This window comes from Dermacentor albipictus, chromosome 8 (genome assembly GCF_038994185.2).
Source record: "Dermacentor albipictus isolate Rhodes 1998 colony chromosome 8, USDA_Dalb.pri_finalv2, whole genome shotgun sequence".
NCBI lineage: Eukaryota > Metazoa > Arthropoda > Arachnida > Ixodida > Ixodidae > Dermacentor > Dermacentor albipictus.
Window position 1 is genome coordinate 97,760,756 of NC_091828.1, and position 16,463 is coordinate 97,777,218.

General features: G+C 50.5%; 1 protein-coding gene and 1 long non-coding RNA gene across 2 annotated transcripts; both read right to left on the bottom strand.

Annotated features, from left to right (window-relative positions):
* Positions 1–3,440: 3,440 nt before the first annotated feature.
* LOC139048519 (uncharacterized) lies at positions 3,441–5,099 on the bottom strand. Its single transcript, XR_011507748.1, has 2 exons — positions 4,956–5,099; positions 3,441–3,566 (listed from the first exon to the last, which is right to left on the bottom strand). It is a non-coding gene; the product is annotated as an uncharacterized lncRNA (long non-coding RNA).
* Positions 5,100–8,362: 3,263 nt separating this feature from the next.
* LOC135912930 (uncharacterized) lies at positions 8,363–14,234 on the bottom strand. Its single transcript, XM_065445543.1, has 3 exons — positions 14,148–14,234; positions 11,710–13,594; positions 8,363–8,806 (listed from the first exon to the last, which is right to left on the bottom strand). The coding sequence occupies exons 2-3, from the start codon at positions 13,587–13,589 to the stop codon at positions 8,500–8,502; spliced, it is 2,187 nt and encodes a 728-aa protein (XP_065301615.1). The 5' UTR covers positions 13,590–13,594; positions 14,148–14,234; the 3' UTR covers positions 8,363–8,499.
* Between the last annotated feature and the right edge of the window lie 2,229 nt (positions 14,235–16,463).

Sequence of the window (16,463 nt, forward strand, 5' to 3'; positions counted from 1 at the left end):
ATAGTGGAGGAGGAAGTTCCAGTGAAAGAAGGGGGAAAGCGGAGGAGGAGAGTATCAGAAAGAGAGCGGGCGAAGAATAGTGGAGGAAGGAAGTTCCAATGAAAGAAGGGGGAAAGCGGAGGAGGAGAGTATCAGAAAGAGAGCGGGCGAAGAATAGTGGAGGAGGAAGTTCCAGTGAAAGAAGGGGGAAAGCGGAGGAGGAGAGTATCAGAAAGAGAGCGGGCGAAGAATAGTGGAGGAGGAAGTTCCAGTGAAAGAAGGGGGAAAGCGGAGGAGGAGAGTATCAGAAAGAGAGCGGGCGAAGAATAGTGGAGGAAGGAAGTTCCAATGAAAGAAGGGGGAAAGCGGAGGAGGAGAGTATCAGAAAGAGAGCGGGCGAAGAATAGTGGAGGAGGAAGTTCCAGTGAAAGAAGGGGGAAAGCGGAGGAGGAGAGTATCAGAAAGAGAGCGGGCGAAGAATAGTGGAGGAGGAAGTTCCAATGAAAGAAGGGGGAAAGCGGAGGAGGAGAGTATCAGAAAGAGAGCGGGCGAAGAATAGTGGAGGAGGAAGTTCCAGTGAAATAAGGGGGAAAGCGGAGGAGGAGAGTATCAGAAAGAGAGCGGGCGAAGAATAGTGGAGGAGGAAGTTCCAATGAAAGAAGGGGGAAAGCGGAGGAGGAGAGTATCAGAAAGAGAGCGGGCGAAGAATAGTGGAGGAGGAAGTTCCAGTGAAATAAGGGGGAAAGCGGAGGAGGAGAGTATCAGAAAGAGAGCGGGCGAAGAATAGTGGAGGAGGAAGTTTCAGTGAAAGAAGGGGGAAAGCGGAGGAGGAGAGTATCAGAAAGAGAGCGGGCGAAGAATAGTGAAGGATGAAGTTTCAGTGAAAGAAGGGGAAAGCGGAGGAGGAGAGTATCGGAAAGAGAGCGGGCGATGAATATTGGAGGAGGAAGTTTCAGTGAAAGAAGGGGAAAGCGGAGGAGGAGAGTATCGGAAAGAGAGCGGGCGAAGAATAGTGGAGGAGGAAGTTCCAGTGAAATAAGGGGGAAAGCGGAGGAGGAGAGTATCAGAAAGAGAGCGGGCGAAGAATAGTGGAGGAGGAAGTTCCAGTGAAATAAGGGGGAAAGCGGAGGAGGAGAGTATCAGAAAGAGAGCGGGCGAAGAATAGTGGAGGAGGAAGTTCCAGTGAAAGAAGGGGGAAAGCGGAGGAGGAGAGTATCAGAAAGAGAGCGGGCGAAGAATAGTGGAGGAGGAAGTTCCAATGAAAGAAGGGGGAAAGCGGAGGAGGAGAGTATCAGAAAGAGAGCGGGCGAAGAATAGTGGAGGAGGAAGTTCCAGTGAAAGAAGGGGGAAAGCGGAGGAGGAGAGTATCAGAAAGAGAGCGGGCGAAGAATAGTGGAGGAGGAAGTTCCAATGAAAGAAGGGGGAAAGCGGAGGAGGAGAGTATCAGAAAGAGAGCGGGCGAAGAATAGTGGAGGAGGAAGTTCCAGTGAAAGAAGGGGGAAAGCGGAGGAGGAGAGTATCAGAAAGAGAGCGGGCGAAGAATAGTGGAGGAGGAAGTTCCAATGAAAGAAGGGGGAAAGCGGAGGAGGAGAGTATCAGAAAGAGAGCGGGCGAAGAATAGTGGAGGAGGAAGTTCCAGTGAAATAAGGGGGAAAGCGGAGGAGGAGAGTATCAGAAAGAGAGCGGGCGAAGAATAGTGGAGGAGGAAGTTTCAGTGAAAGAAGGGGGAAAGCGGAGGAGGAGAGTATCAGAAAGAGAGCGGGCGAAGAATAGTGAAGGATGAAGTTTCAGTGAAAGAAGGGGAAAGCGGAGGAGGAGAGTATCGGAAAGAGAGCGGGCGATGAATATTGGAGGAGGAAGTTTCAGTGAAAGAAGGGGAAAGCGGAGGAGGAGAGTATCGGAAAGAGAGCGGGCGAAGAATAGTGGAGGAGGAAGTTCCAGTGAAATAAGGGGGAAAGCGGAGGAGGAGAGTATCAGAAAGAGAGCGGGCGAAGAATAGTGGAGGAGGAAGTTTCAGTGAAAGAAGGGGGAAAGCGGAGGAGGAGAGTATCGGAAAGAGAGCGGGCGAAGAATATTGGAGGAGGAAGTTTCAGTGAAAGAAGGGGAAAGCGGAGGAGGAGAGTATCGGAAAGAGAGCGGGCGAAGAATAGTGGAGGAGGAAGCTCCAGTGAAATAAGGGGGAAAGCGGAGGAGGAGAGTATCAGAAAGAGAGCGGGCGAAGAATAGTGGAGGAGGAAGTTTCAGTGAAAGAAGGGGGAAAGCGGAGGAGGAGAGTATCGGAAAGAGAGCGGGCGAAGAATAGTGGAGGAGGAAGTTTCAGTGAAAGAAGGGGAAAGCGCAGGAGGAGACTACCAGGAAGAGAACGGGCGAAGGAAAGTGGATGAGCAAGTTTCAGTGACAGAAAGGGGAAAAAGCGAGGAGGAAAGCGGCGTGTCACAGGAGGCTACGAGATGGCGCCGGTTGTATTTGTAATCTGATTGCACGCCCGCGACGCGCCTTGCGTAGTGCTTTCTGGAAGCCAAGCGGACACTTCCCATTACACTGGAACCTCGGACGAATAATGTATTAAAGCCGACGCGCTTGACCCGCAGATTAGATTGTCGACGATCGCCGACTCTGGTCGCCGCTGCCGTTGTGCTTGAATGTTACTTGTTTTTCAACGCTTCGCTCCGTCTGCAACGTAACGTACGAGAAAGATCATCTGCGCCCGCCAAAACATCGCGAAATGAGAACATGTATGGAGCTGCGCTACAAATTTTTGTTAGGTGCTGTAGTAATCGTCGGGGAATTTTTTTTGTGTCAATTATTGCTCATCGGTTATAAAGTTTCCAATCATCACCATTTACACTATTATAACCAGTAAATGCCTTCGCCTGCTACGGATTTTTTTCTGCAGATACAAGGCAGTACAATTTTCGCGTGGCGGACACCTTTTTCTGGGGCGTTCCCCAAACAATGCTTGCGCATTCAGAATGATTTATCCGTTTCCATGTGCTTCGAATGTAGCTGCGTAATGCTAGATCCAAAGTAAATCGTGCTAAGAGCATAGAGAAAGAAAAAAAAGTTAAGAGTGGACACTCCCATACACCCCCAGCGGCCCAATCGACCCTAGCGCGCCTGGCGGTTGATGAGAGCAACTGGCCTGCACTTCCTGTTACGGTTTCGCTGGCGCGAAATTTGGATTACCCCCCGTAACCGACGTTGGGCTTTAGCGGAAGCTTGTCATTTCAGACCACTTTTCGTCACCCAAATGGCAACGCTTTTATTTCTCGCTTTGATTTAGCGATTCACTCTTTTGACTAGTTCAATATTTGGTGTGAATTGAGGTAGTGACGCAATTTTTATTTCGATTAAGTTGTAACAGATGGAGATAGAGGTAATCATAATTCACTACGGCTTTATCCATCGCGCTTGTCTTCTGTGTTCTGGTACAAGCGCTCATATGTATCAAAGAGACAGAGTTTCCGCAATGTTTTTATTCCAAGTCAAGATAGGCTTTTTCTGGGTTCTGCCGTTGTCAAAGCACCACGACACACAGCAGTAGCTGCCGTGGCTTGGACCGCCGGACGGCATGGCATCAGCACGGTCTGAAAATATCGATAAGTGCACGCTTCGTTAATTACCAAAAACATATGTACACGTCATAACTGTACCAGGAAACCGCTTTGAATGAATAGCGAACCGATGCACAATATAAAACGACCGACACATCCTGACCTCTGACCCATATAACCCGGACTTACAAGGAGAAATGTTAATACCCCGTACAGGGGTGTTCAAAAGTTCCCAGGCCGCCATCCTATTTAATCCCATGGAGGGCATCGCGGCCTGTGAAGTTTTGGACACCCCTGTACGTACTTAGTATAAGGAGTACATTGGTAGGCAAAATAGCAGTTCACATAAGCGTGATAAAGATACATTCGAAACGTCCAAATAAGAGGCCTTTGTTGAAATGCGCGCCACGCCACGCCTACGCGACAATACGTTGTGCAATGTCTTCGCCACCAAAAAATGATAAGGAACCGAAAATTATTAGAATGCGTAGTACTTCCCAACACGGCCGCCGCAATAAGTACATGCAGTAGTCATTGGTGACTTTTCCCCACCGTTACTTTTCTGTGTAAACAATCCGCACGGACGCATACACCAGCGTTCGTCCGTGCGCCATAGATACACACCTCGCTAAAGTACCAAACGCAATAAGCTATGCTCGCTGTTTATGTCACATGCCATTGTTTGCACGCAATATCGTTAAAATATTCAGGAGCCCTTACTCTATAAGGGAAACGAGCAAGCAAAACTTGGCTACAGCGTGCCTAACGTCCTGCTTTCTTTATTTAGGTAGCGCCCGTCCCCGGAACGCCGTTTTCGGTCTGAATCAGCGTGGCGTCTTTTATGTTCTTTCCAGCGTTCGTCAGCCTCTAGAACGGGCCAACGAAAAGACCGTCAACCGTGAAGCGAGCATTTAAACGCGGTTTAGGAATTCAATTTTCTCGAAACCGGAATTTTCCTGAAATGTGCAATTCATGATATTGACCTTAAGCGTTGTCCAGCAGATCGTTTTTAATCCGCCAAAACGAACTATTTCAATGGAACGCCGATACCACGGTTATCGCAAACAGCGCTGGGCAAGAACGGTTTACCCTCGCAAACCGAGACGCAGCGTCTCGATGGCGTCTGACAAGCTGCGAATCGCAGTGCAGTGCACAGCCGTGAACCGGTGCAAGTTAATGGCAGCTTCGCGTCGTTTGATTATATTCATGGAACGCAACCAACAAAGATTATGCCGTTCTCGGCGGGGATAGCAAGAAAGTACAGCTAGTACAGCCCTCTTGCTACGCGTTTCTTGAGGGGGCATGCTTTTCGCATTGTTCGCGTCTAGCCGCCTCATATAGAGCCGCAAACTGCTTTTTTTAGCGAACCTCGTCGCGCTCACAAGTCAATTACTCCAAGCTTCGCTTAAAAACGTGACTCACCTTTCTCACACACAAGAACACCGCCGCAGCCGACGTTCACGAGACGTTCCCGCTGGCACGCCGCTGGTGTCGTTGATTTCTTCTCGATGGACGAATGGTGATTGGTGTTGATGGCAGTACGAATGAAGAACAAAAAGCACGGAAGGTGTCTTCGATAAATTCTGTTTTTATGTATCAGAAACACGCCAAATTTGGGTGTATAATTATTATTTTGCAAAGCGATTGAGCAGAATTCATTACAACATTTTCTTTTATTGCGACTGCGTCCCCTGGCGTTTGATGAGAGCATTAGTTCGTTACGTAGCCGTGACGTAGTTCCTGAGGCCAGATTTCTCGGAGTGTCCGCTCTTAGTCTTTTTCCTTCTCTATGCTAGAGAGCTCTCGTTTTCGAACCTCCGACATGCTATCAGGCATGCGACGCAGCATGGCGAAGCGAGCGGAGGCGAGCGCAACGACGAGGAAGGCGGTGTGAAGAGGAACGCGGTGTGACGTCATGTGGCTCCTCGGAGCTCCGCCATGGCGTGCGAAATCGCAAGTTCGCCGCCAGTAAAGCTTTCGCTTTATCTGCGAATTGGTCGTCGAAGAAAAGGATTTACGCGTTCCCATGCGTTTAGATAGGTTATTCCGAGCCAAATTTCCTCTATGCAGCAATGACTCTAGCTGAACAGCTTATCTAAAGGTTAGGACAGATAGCGAATGGGCGGACAGAGATACGCTTAAAGGAAAGAGAAAGGCTTCCAGGAAAGAAAATCAATAGATCGAATGGAGAGATAAAGCAACTTTCATGCCTTAGGACGAAACTGAGTGACGAAGGAGTTATAGATGGGGAAGCACAAAAACCACGAAGCACATCTCCCTTATGGGAAATGTGCTTTATGCTATACGAACGTACATCAGCATTTCATATTAACTTGCATGATGACGAACGACTGTCTTAATCAGCTATGCTGACACAAAACACTACTGTAGCGCCGCGACTATCGCCGCCCTATCTCGCTCACGTCCTGTGTGGGCAAGGTCATGGGTTGGAGGAGTGGAAGGCAACGCACTCGCCGACCACTATGCCCGAGAACTGTCTACCCGGCCCGAGGACGCGCCAGAGCTACCGCACCCCGTGACAAGCTACAAAGAAGTCACGCAAATGTACAGAAGCGCCAGATGTAGGCTTCCCCGTCCGCATCCGCAACTCAGCCGAATGCAGCAAACGATCGTGCGACGCACGCAAGCGGGGTCGCTAGCGCATCCCGTGCTCTTGCACAAGATGTTCCCAACAGAGCATGACACTTCATGCCCGTTTTGCAGACGATCAAAAGGCACTCTAGCACACATCCTTGCAGAGTGCACTAAGCTCAAGAACCCCCCACCATCCCTACCCCCCACCCTCCCCAGCCCCAACACCCCCGAGCGATGGGAGACCTTGTTGTCCAGCCCCGACCTACCGACCCAGCTCGCGCTGGCGGCTAGGGGCCAGGAACTGCTGGGCACATATGGGATCCGAGAAGAAGGTTCCACCCTATCTGGTGCCAGCACGCACCAACCGTTGCTAAGGGCTCAGTATAAACGTTCATTATCTCTCTCTCTCTCTCTCTCTTTCCAGAGCCGGTAAAGAAGATGGGCTCATCTGCATGTAGTGTGAGAAAAGAACATGCTAGCCTGGTTTTGAGGCAACAACACACGATCAGGCTCGACCTGAGCGGCCACGGAATCGGGCGATTCAGAGATCCAGTGACGCCGTGGCTGGGCGGTCTATATAAACCATGGCTACTGCGGCTACCTCTTCGCGCCGCCTCCCTCAACTACGCTAAACTCGACCTCGCAGGAAAATAGGAAATTTTGGGAGTAAGACCCAAATGAAAAGCCTGAAAAGCAAGTTTTAGATCGCAGCTCTTACCCGCCCGTTCCTGCGGAGACCGTCGGCGTTGTTCCTTGTAACAGAGCGAACGAGCACAGCGAACGATGAAAGCCAACGCAGAGCTCAGCGGCAGATTGGCGATATTGAACAGAGTGTGAGGAGGAAAGCGGAGGAGGAAGGTATGGCGAAAGCGTGAGAAGAAAAGCGTAGTGCCTCGCAAGGCAGGCTTTGCGGCGACTATGGGCACGAGATGGCGCCAGAGTAGCGCGCGTCGTCTATATAGAAACGAAGCACTGCATAAGCGGCCGTCTGTCTGCGACAGCTGTTGTGAATTGCGCCCTCGAGTCACCCACGCACCACCTCTCGGAGTCTCACTATTAGTGAGGCAGTCGCGCCACACATCGCTCTGTTTTCAACGTGCCGCACGAGACAGATTGTCCGCTCCAGCCAATATATCGCGAAACAAAAATACGTATACAGCTGCACTCAAATTTCGCATTAAAGAGTATCGTAATCGTCGGTGAATTTTTTTTTCGCTTCCTCCTTCCGGAGTGTTCTTTTCCTGTCAGCCATACCGTCCACGGGCAAAAGTGCAGAAATAGGACTGTTCTAATAGCAATACCATGGGATGAAATCAAGCACGAATGTTTGACAAAACCAGCCTTTCAATATCGAATTGAATATTCTCGATTTCTTGAAAAATGAAAGTAAGAAAGGGAACTGAAAAGTGTTGCGGGGTCTGCTCTGACACAAAAGGCGTTCTTACATCATGTGATGCGTGTGTAATGCCGCTAGCACTTAGATGTCAGGTGAACTGAGAAGCTTGTAAATGAGAAACAAAGCCAAGTACGATCACGTCTGTAGCACGGTGGTAATGACAGTAATACAAAAAGTGAAAAAAAAGGATCCGCACGTCTCAGGTGCATGCAGTACCATATCGTGCTGTTGAAAGAGCTAAGGACAATACTAAAGCACCGCAACTCGTTTAGATGTAGACCAAGCATGATGAGATTCGGAAAAAAATCGATTGCGTCTTTCTTTCAAAATCGAGAGAGCGAATTTATAGGCTACCCAAAATGAGACATGCGTACTCAGCGACTCAATTACGGCTGTTAACGATGCGGCATCGGCGACTTTATCCTAGACGAATATCCGACAGCTTCAAATGCGGAATTCGTGAATTGAGTACGAGTCAAATAGCGGGGGCTATTTCATTCGGTGCTCGGTTTCTTTTTCTTTATTTACAAGCGCCTCTCCACCACAGGGTGCGCACCGTTTTGTTCCAAAAGGTTGCACGAGACACCCGTGCTCTGCACGGATGTCTCCTATTCGGCGAAGCAGCTGCAAGATGGTACAGGCTCCCGCGTCTGACGAAGACACGCAATTCATCACGTGCTCTTGACAGCGATGATAAGGCGGCTTCTTGGCATCTCCTTTGAAACAGGGCGGATTGCAGAATGCGTGCCCCTTGGATGCCACATCTATAGGGTTTCGTACAATCTGAGACTGAAGTCCTTCGGTAGCCGAGGCGTTCTCCGTACACGACACTCGTAAATGTCGGTCAAAGCGTCTGTCTTTTATTATACACGAACAAACAAAAACACGAAGGGGTGAGAGAGCTGTAAGCCAATAGAATACGCGCCCGGTGGGAGTGCCAGCTCGGACGCTCGCCGCTGGGCTTTGAACGATGGCCTACGAACTCGACGGCAACAGCGCAATGTCCACGACGTCGTCCAGCCTCAGGTATCGCCTCACGAGCCTCCAGCAGCTGTCGTCGAGGCCGTCCAGCTGTGCGCCGCCGGCTTCCGTGCCGGGGCGGCACCGCACCCGCTCTTTGACCACACCGGCGAGCCTCATGAACGCGTGGATGCCCTGGATGCTCTCCAGGGCCTCGCGCACCAAGGCGGCTGCGTCGACGTCGCCGACGGACGCCAGCTGGGCGACCTGTCCGAGCAGCGCGGGGTGGCTGTGCACGCGTTCCAGGGCTCCGGCGCAGTACCTGCAGGAGTTGCACGCGTTGTTGTTGTTTTGTTGTTGTATTAGTAGTCGTAGCAGCAGTAGTCGTAGTCAGTAGTAGTAGTAGTAATTGTTGTTTTGTTGTTGTAGTAGTACTCGTTGTAGTAGTAGTAGTAGTAGTAGTAGTAGTAGTAGTAGTAGTAGTAGTAGTTGTTGTTGTTGTTTTGTTGTTGTAGTAGTAGTCGTAGCAGCAGTAGTCGTAGTCAGTAGTAGTAGTAGTAATTGTTGTTTTGTTGTTGTAGTAGTACTCGTAGTAGTAGTAGTAGTAGTAGTAGTTGTTGTTTTGTTGTTGTAGTAGTAGTCGTAGCAGCAGTAGTCGTAGTCAGTAGTAGTAGTAGTAATTGTTGTTTTGTTGTTGTAGTAGTACTCGTTGTAGTAGTAGTAGTAGTTGTTGTTGTTGTTTTGTTGTTGTAGTAGTAGTCGTAGCAGCAGTAGTCGTAGTCAGCAGTAGTAGTAGTAATTGTTGTTTTGTTGTAGTAGTACTCGTTGTAGTAGTAGTAGTAGTAGTAGTAGTAGTAGCAGTAGTAGTAGTAGTAGTAGTAGTAGTAGTAGTAGTAGTAGTAGTAGTAGTAGTAGTAGTAGTAGTTGTTGTTGTTGTTGTTGTTGTTGTTGTTTGAAAACAGCGAGAGTGCGCACAACTTGCTCGGGGCCCGTGGACACAGCAGCTCGCCTCCCGCGACCCATTGAATAAGGGAAAACCGTCAGAACGTTAAATGAGGTTAGCACTCGTTCATATGCTGTGTAACAGACGGCACAGTTTTAGTCCTTGAGCTTTGTTATACCAGAAGAAAAAAAATCCGGAAATTGCACGAGAAAAATTAACTGCTCATTTGTATAATTTAAGTTTTGGCTAAATACTGCATGGTATATGCTGTAATTAACGATTTGCACCTGGCAACTTCGCGAGCCGTATCCACTATAGGAACCAATTTCGAGAAACGAAGTCACTGGGCACCAATATCAAGACATTCAATCCTGGAATCTAAGTGAAGCAACAGTTTCGTAAAACGGTTGATTGAATGTCATAAATTCGCCCATTTCATTCCGGGGTCGTTGGCGTTAAGAAATATCGCGCGTATATGTTCTCTTGTGCACCCACGCTACGAGATGTGACGAATTAAGCCGACACTTAATGACATCCCTTCCACATAAGTAGAACATTAGTAAGCTGAAGTCGCTTGAACTGAATTGCCGGTTAAACGGAACAGTTTTTATATTGGGTGGTCTTGTATTTGGATAATGCAAACAAATTGAAAAAAAGGAACTCCCGTTAATGAGAACCAAAAATATCGGAGCTCTCAGTACCTGGAACAACAGAAGCAAGCTCTTAATATTTTTGCTGGAAAGACTAAAATTTGATATTTTTATATTATATCACATGTATTCTAAGCAGGAAGCCGCCCTTAAAAAGTAGTGGCAAAGGTTCGAGCAAGCAAGAATTTCGTGAATATTCACTGCATAGAAAGTTCTTGCAGTGTCGACAGATTGGCGGCCTTATACAGCCCCAAATGACAAAGCCTGAAATTTCGGACACCTCACAGTGCGCCTTTAGATAATTTCGACTCCATCAATACGACCTCGTGCTAATTCAGCCATCGAGTCGAGCCCTAAGAGTGACGTAATTGCGTTGATACGTCGCCGCTTTGTCGTAGAAATCCAAACCAGAGAAGCCTAGCCAATTCAGAATACACCTAGCGCGCTTAATCGAAGCGACGAACTCCCTGTTACGTTCTTTTCTTTATTCCTAACATGTCTAACAATGTTATTAGGGTGCAGGACATATTGCGCTGCACCTCTGCACATCCTTCTCAGTAAACAGAACTCTTTTTAATTGGAACGTATTCCTCGGTCCCTTCAAGTTTCGTTGAACAATATACTACTTGCATAGTTTCTAGATGCAATGTTCTCTTGATAAAGGAGTTCCACTAACTTATCAAACATATGTGCAAGGTACGGTAACCTTCCGGTCGACATAATAGCAAAGGCAATGCGTGGTGCAACGTGATTCTGCGAAAACTACCATTTTATCCCCACTCACTTGGTTTTCTTTAGATTTGTAAACAAATTATGCGCGGCTGTGCTATCGCAAACACCAGAGACGAGCGGAGCTGGAGGAACGCCAGTAAAATAGTGCCAAATCACACACAAATCACACGAGCGCCGGCAACGCGTCCCTACGGCGCCCACGATTGGCGTGGCCAACACCGTTGCAGACTCCGCGGTTGTCTCCACTCTGTACGGAGTGGAAGTAGCCGCTGGAGAACGCCCCTCCTCCCTCACCGGACGCCCCTGCCTCGCCCCCCACAGGAGAGGGCACACATCCGGGCCACGTTCCTCACTGGTGCACGCGTCCCTCCTTCTCCCCGCTAGGCTCCACCCACCCTCGCCGTGTCGCTGTACTGCGCGAGGCTATTTTTATAGTCTGCTTTCACTCTCACAGCTCTCTCTCCCTCAGCTCGGCGGAACTGCTGACGTCAAGAAAAACTCGGCACGGTTTTAACAGCTCCACTGCAAAAAAAAAAAAAAACTGGCTGTGGCTTAGCTAAGGTTAAGCCCAAGATGCGAAGCATACTAGCCTTTATTTTAACGCGACAGCGTTAAAATAATATTGTACAAACGACTAGTTCATTTTTCTCGTGCGATTTCCGGCTTTGTTTTTCTTCTGGTATAACGAAGCTCAAGGACTAAAACTGTGCCGTCTGTTACACAGCATATGAACGAGTGCTAACCTCAGCGCGAGTTGGAGCCCCGTTTCTCCTCTGTCATGACGTCACGGTGTCACGTGGTATTGAAGGCGACACCGCCGCGCCTGAGGAGCTGGGTTGAGCTCTAGTAATATGCTTCGCATAAAAATAAAGCTACTCCCGATTCCCGCGTTTCACGTACCTGTCGCGTCGATGGCCGCTCACGAATTCGGCAGCTAGCGCCACCAAGCAGGAGTTCCGGCGAACAGTGTCACGCACGGTGAACCACTCTCTCGGAACTCGGCTGTCGCAGTAGCCGCTCAAGATGATGCCGAGCAGCACGTACATTTCCGCCAGTCCGGCAGACAAAGCTCGCACGAAGGCGTCAGCGTCCGCGCTTTCCTCGAAGTCTATCTGCACCGTGTGGATGTTGCGACTCGACTTGATCACGTTCGCCAGGCTCTGAATGGCGCTTTCCGTAATGTACCTGGGCTTCAGCGCCACCGTCGTCAAGCTCGTATTAGCGGCGAGCGACTCGATAACGTCGCTCCAGAAGCCCACCGCGTTGTCGGCGCCGGCTTCGAGGGAGAAGCAGCCGAGACAGAGCTTCTTCAGAGTGTGGGTCGTCCGGACGTAGGACGTTATCGTCGCAGACGTGGCTTGATCGAGGAGGTCGGCGGATATGCGGAGCTGCGCGCAGGTCACGTGACTGAGCGACGGCAGCTGCCGCAGAATCGCCGAGAAGACGTCCCGAGTGTTGTGGAACAACCAGGCGTGACACTGAGAAGGCTCGTTCCACATCGTGTCGGAACTGCTCAGCGGGTTCAGGCGCTTGAAGAAGACCAAGCGCCCCACTCCCGGCGTTTCTTCGAGGATTCCGTACACCGTAGGCATGGAATGGTAGTCGTCCTGAGTTATTTCGATCGTGATTTTCTTCGTGACTCTCCTCGTCGGTAACGTACCGAAGAACCGCTTCCACAGCTGCTCATTCCAGGCGCTCAGGGGCAGCGTGAATTCCTCCAACGTTTCGTTATCGGTGAGCGCCGGCAGCCAACTGTCGAAGAAGTCTACCCGCCGCGATTCGGAATCCGCTCGCATTTCTGACATGTTGAAGCAGCGCAGTACGCCGTTCTCGGCGAGAATCTTCGCCACGACGGTCGCGCTGTCTTCGTCGACGACGATGCGTTGCAGAGTGACGTGCGTTAGCGTCCGGTTCTCCCGCAGACATTCGAGAAGCCACTTGAAGACGTCCTTGCGCATTTCGACCATATCCGAGACGCTCAGCGCCGTTAAGGAGCCAGTGTTGACCAGGTGCCTCCGAAACTTGTGGCGGTACTTGATCCAAGCTGTGGTCAGGTCGGAGCCGCGCATCGACAGCTTCTTCAGCGCCTTGTTCGTCACCAGCACCTCCAACAGCGCGCTGGCGTCGTGGTTCCGCAGAGGTAGCTTGGGAATCTTGATGGAGGTCAGCGAGCAGGACGTCGCGTCCCTGAGCAGGATCGTCAGCACAGAAAGAATTTGCGACGGCCAGTCGGGAAAGAGGCGGCACTCGAGCTCTTCGATGTTCTGCAGGCAGGAGGCGATGGCGCGGGGCTCCTGGTGATCGCTCCAGTAAGTCCACAGGCCGAGCTTCAGGTGCTTGATGGACGGGTTCACTCGAAGTGCCGCGAAGACGAGCGCGTAGTGCGCGCCGAGACTGCGCAAGTTGACGTCAACGCTGGCGACGCAGCGGTGCGTCTTGAGCAGCCAGTAGACGAGCGTGGCGCACCGGTGCAGCTTGCGGTCTTCGGCGGCGGACGGGTATGCCTGTTCGAGGGTCACCAGAGAGAGGAACCCTGCTCGGCCTGGATCCTTGCGCAGTTCCAGGTACGCGTCGGAGAGAACGTCGTTCCAGACGGACAGCTGGCAGACGATGCGGCATGTCCGGTGCTCGCCCGCCGTACAGGGCGACCTGTAGTCTATGGTTGAGCCGGTGAAGACGCCCCTCGTTCCTTCGAGGTCGGCCAGGCGAACGCCGCGCAAGCTCGGCATCGCCCTGTTTGGTCGCACTGCCTCTCTTGCAACTCCAGTGGTGTCGACCATCTTAGCTACGTTCAGAAAGAGCGTCAAGCTTCGTCAATTTAGTGTAACAGCAAAAAAAAAACAAGCGGGTAGCATCTGCTATAGTTGGTGGGAGGGATGCAGCCCGACATACGCTCGTGGGTGGCAAGTCACAACGCAACGTTAATTGTTCGATCATAGCTTGCTCTTCCTGGACAGCGTTATGTAAGCATCACGTGACTGCAGCCCCCCCCCCCCAGATTTGTTGATATCCAGGGACAGAAGGAAGGAGAAAGGGTAGAATTGCTCCAAGGGTGGCACTGAGGTCAGCCTGACAAAGAGCGCTCCAGCCTGCTACCAGTATGGAGGCTTGTATCCATGTGAGTGGAACGCTTAGTTGAATGTAAGCTGCACTTTACCATGACTCCCTTTCCTCCTTTTGCCCAACAGTTCTTATGGCGCTGTGACGGATAGTAAGCTAAGTTCGTGCTATCGGGCCATTGGTTGTAACATCCTTGACAGGCGCGAGAATTCCGGGAATTTCAAAACAATGTTGCTCCTGCTGCATTAAGAACGTAAGATCGATACAGTGACCCTTACCTGCCTCAGCACGAAAAAATAGGGCGTCAGTAATTGCAACCACTTGCAATGGCAGACCACACAAGTGCTAGGAAATATTCTTCTTCCTCGTCGTATTCTTCTCTATGAGCCCTCTTGCCGAGTCGCCCAGCTAGGTTTCGCCCCATGATTAATTTGTAAACTTGTGATTCAGAAAAGCGAGAAAAAAGAAAGAGTTGGATTTATTGTGAGTGTGACAGAGGAGATTCCTCTAACCGCCAAACCAATTTACGTGACACGTTAAAAGCGACGACAGATTGGTAAAGTATGGGCGGATCACGTTGCTCGTTTGACCGAAGACGAAGTGAAGCGAGCGAACTTTGGTTCCAGGCATAGTTTTATTTGTTTTTATTAACGAATTTATTTTATTTCACTTATTGAATCATATTACCACCCGATTCGTGGCCTATCCCCCACAGTGGGTTTGTGCCATTAACGGAGGCTTCATCATCATCATCATGATAGAGGAAAGAAACTGAGGAGAGGCCCTACCCCCTCTGCGCGCTAGGAGAAAAGTGTAAAAAGAAATGACGTAGTAGGTTCTCCTTTTTTTGCTATTTTTCATTTCTTTGCTGTAGCGGCCACGCCTTTCGGGCCGCAATGGCGGCTTTGTTATGGTTCTGTGCGCTGACAGGTGTTGCTCCGTAGGTTTCGTACCTTGGCAAAGGCACCGTGCGGGCAGGTCTGCGTTGGTCTCCGTCTTTTGTTGCGCTGTGTTATCTGGACCGGGCTATCCCGGGTGTTGCTGTGGCCAGGTGGGACAGGAGGAACTAAAGTTCGTGAAATGAACGCGCGTGCAACGTTGTACGCAGTGTACCGCGCCACAGCAATGGCAACGGATGAAGGAACATCCGCGGGAAATTTTGCCCTCTTTGGCGGAATCGTGCTAACGTGCCATCGCAGGCCGAAACATATGCGTTTCAGAATCTGTACAATGAACGCCTTGCAGGCCACTGATTCCTGCTTTTGACAGCGTGTGGTGCATTTGCGGCACGTATAACTTGCGTTATGAATGCACAGTTCGTGCTCAGTAACGACTTGCTTTTGTGCATATTGCTACGTGCATTTCGGCTTGTAGCGACGCAGCTGACGTCGCTGTGACACGACCGGCGTCGCTGCGACGCAAGCGGCGTTGCTTTACGCGTTTCGATCACGGACGCGAAATGTGTAAATACGGGACCACCGCTTTCGCTCAGTCCGACGAACGTCCCAGACGCGCTTGCTGCTTTTGCCGTCACCGAGTTGTTCGCTTGATTTAGGGCAAGCACAAGTTCGCCCATTAAACTCTAAGTCTACCGCCGACGCAGTGTCCTTTTCTGTTTGCCTCCGTGCCAGGTAGCTCACCGTCACCTACGTGACAATATTAGAACACATGTTGCTTAACGGTTGCTTGTTCCTCGCAGTACTCGCGAGAGCACGAAGTCTTTTAAGCAGAACGCGTTCGAGGTTCATGCACACCTGCACAGGTGTACCTCAATACACGTGCTGATAGAGCCTTACGCAGAATATGTGCAATTTGCTGCCCTCGGCACCGTGCGCCGGTCAGCCGATGTTTTATCTTGGTAGATGGGAAAGAAGCGGCTGCTTTGACTTGAGGAACGAGTCCTCCCTACCGCAGGCGTATGTTATCTGTGCGCGCGAGAAGCGCAGGAAAGTGAAGGTTAGCGGATGCGCTGCGAGAGTGAGCAAGGCTCCAGAGAACGTACGCCCGGGAGCACATGAAACGGCTGTTCTGTGGTCGCCCGTAGGCCGGTTCTACGCGCGTACTGTTTTGCACCGTGCGCCGGCTATCGCAAAACTTTGGTTCCGTGAAGCTTCACTTACCGTGGGAAGAAAGCACCTCACGTCGCAGTCTATGAATCTAAACGCGGAGTCAGAAATGACATTCTGCCTCCTGGCCAGCACACTGTCGTAGTCTGTGCGGCCACCAGAAGTTTGCTCAATAAAGCACGACGATTCCTCAAGACACAGCGAGAATATGTGTTTGTGCTCATAAACTCCAAATGGATCGCAAACGGGTCGGTGTGTCGTACGTGTCTCCAGTGCGGTCTTGTAGTGCAGTGAGAATGCGTACATTCTTTTCGTATCGCCAGACGTCTAGCTCGCAAGACCGTCTGAGAGCTCCAGGAAGCCAAAGCAGAGAAATGCAAGTAGAAGGCAGCGATAAAGGCGACCTTTTTTTAAAGAAACACGCAAGAACTGGGCAGCGGCCGGTACCTGCGGTTGATGAGAACAGTTCAGTTGGCAGGTCTTATAAGGCATGTTTATTTTCATAAAAGCCGGTAAAAGCAACCAATT